Source organism: Epinephelus moara, chromosome 18 (assembly GCF_006386435.1).
Source record: "Epinephelus moara isolate mb chromosome 18, YSFRI_EMoa_1.0, whole genome shotgun sequence".
NCBI classification, from domain to species: Eukaryota; Metazoa; Chordata; class Actinopteri; order Perciformes; family Serranidae; genus Epinephelus; species Epinephelus moara.
The window spans coordinates 38,995,244-38,996,825 of NC_065523.1; the positions used below are offsets into that span (position 1 = coordinate 38,995,244).

Here is a 1,582-nt window from a genome sequence, read left to right on the forward strand (position 1 = left end):
ATTACCAGCAGAGGAAGCAGCAAAAGGGGCCAGGCTAGAGCTGTTTAAATAGCGCGCTCTGAATGCAATTTTCCAATAGGAGCAAAGGGGCAGTCAGCTGAGCCATCAGCTGATTGAGGATTGCTTGCTTGCCGTTAATGGCTAATTTAGAGCTTGACGTCGTGGCCTGCCAGAACTAACGCTACGCTTGATTTGTTTAACAGAAGGAAGTTAAATGTTGTTAAAGTCAATAAAGCCAGAGATTAATGTGTGTCTTCCTGTAAAAGTATAAAAGCATGAGCTCATTTTGGTTTCAGGTTTATCTCTGCATGCAGAACACAGAAGCAGCTACAAGGTTGGTGCCATCTCACAGATCATTCTCACACAGATCACATGGGTGCAATGATGGCATTTGGCTGGTTGATACTAGATGGCTGCTGAACTGTTTGAAAATCCATGATATAATATATTAAACATATAAAAAATACTGATCTATTTGAACCCCGATCAACATCATCCTCACTGTGACCTCGTCACATGTCCACGTTTGGTCATGGACTTTCCACGTCCACATATGACGTCCAAGGTACCCTGGGTGTGTTGGTTGTTGACGTTCTGGGACGCCGTGTCAACTTCAGCCTGTTACATGCATTGTCTGTTTTCAAAATACACTTCTTCCTGATGCCGCTGGGCACTGTTAACTATAACTGCAACCAGTGGCGTATCATGCTGACGAAAAAAGCTGGTTTTCGACAACTTGAGAGTGAGATTGGGTTGCACTGAAACTTTGGAGTTCAGGTTTGATGTTGAAAGCCAATTAATGGGTTTTATTTTGATTTTGACAAGTTTTAATTTTTTTGTTTCATACCAAAAATATTTTAATAATTGTATAGTTGCCATATGTCAGGCAAACACGTGATTTGTCTATAGTCCAAATTGAAAGAGGATGAATACCATAGCACAACATGACTATGCACGTAGTCAACCTTAGCTTGGTCACACCAGCAATTAAAGCAACAAAATTTCGCATTTAATCCTGGCTCCGCCCACATCCAGTACGTCAAACTTGATCATTCAGGACAAGTGGGAACATCGGATCCTTTCCAATGTACTATGTCTCTAACTTGCTGCATTTATGATGCCTGCAAACTGTTGGATTCCGTCCTAGCACACAATTACTATTCATTTAGAAAAACTTGCACATAAACTATGTGGAATCCTTAAACAGTATTGTGGATGGGGTTCGACGTCCAACGCTGCCTTCCTGATCCTTTCAAATTTCTAGCATGCACACTATCCAAGAGAGCTTTTATCCCCCTCTTCAGATAAACTTTGTATTGAGTAAAATGATGTGCAGTAAAGCTTGACGATGTCTACTGATTCAATTCAATTCATTTTATTTATAAAGCCCAATATCACAAATCACAGTTTGCCTCACAGGGCTTTACAGCATACGACATCCCTCTGTCCTTATGACCCTCACAGCTGATCAGGAAAAACTCCCCAAAAAAAACCTTTAACGGGGAAAAAAAAACGGTAGAAACCTCAGGAAGAGCAACTGAGGAGGGATCCCTCTTCCAGGACGGACAGACGTGCAATAGAT

At 41.3% G+C, this 1,582-nt stretch overlaps 2 protein-coding genes across 3 annotated transcripts in view; both read left to right on the forward strand.

Annotated features, from left to right (window-relative positions):
- The window catches only part of LOC126405581 (dual specificity protein phosphatase 3-like), a 608,181-nt gene that overhangs the window by 502,300 nt on the left and 104,299 nt on the right, over nt 1-1,582 (forward strand). The gene's annotated exons all lie outside the window — the stretch shown is intronic.
- The window catches only part of LOC126405562 (beta-1,4 N-acetylgalactosaminyltransferase 2-like), a 41,885-nt gene that overhangs the window by 22,213 nt on the left and 18,090 nt on the right, over nt 1-1,582 (forward strand). For both annotated transcript variants that reach the window (XM_050069360.1, XM_050069359.1), the window contains exon 5: nt 297-334. In XM_050069360.1, the coding sequence (XP_049925317.1) occupies nt 297-334 (38 nt within the window). The remainder of the gene's footprint in view (nt 1-296; nt 335-1,582) is intronic.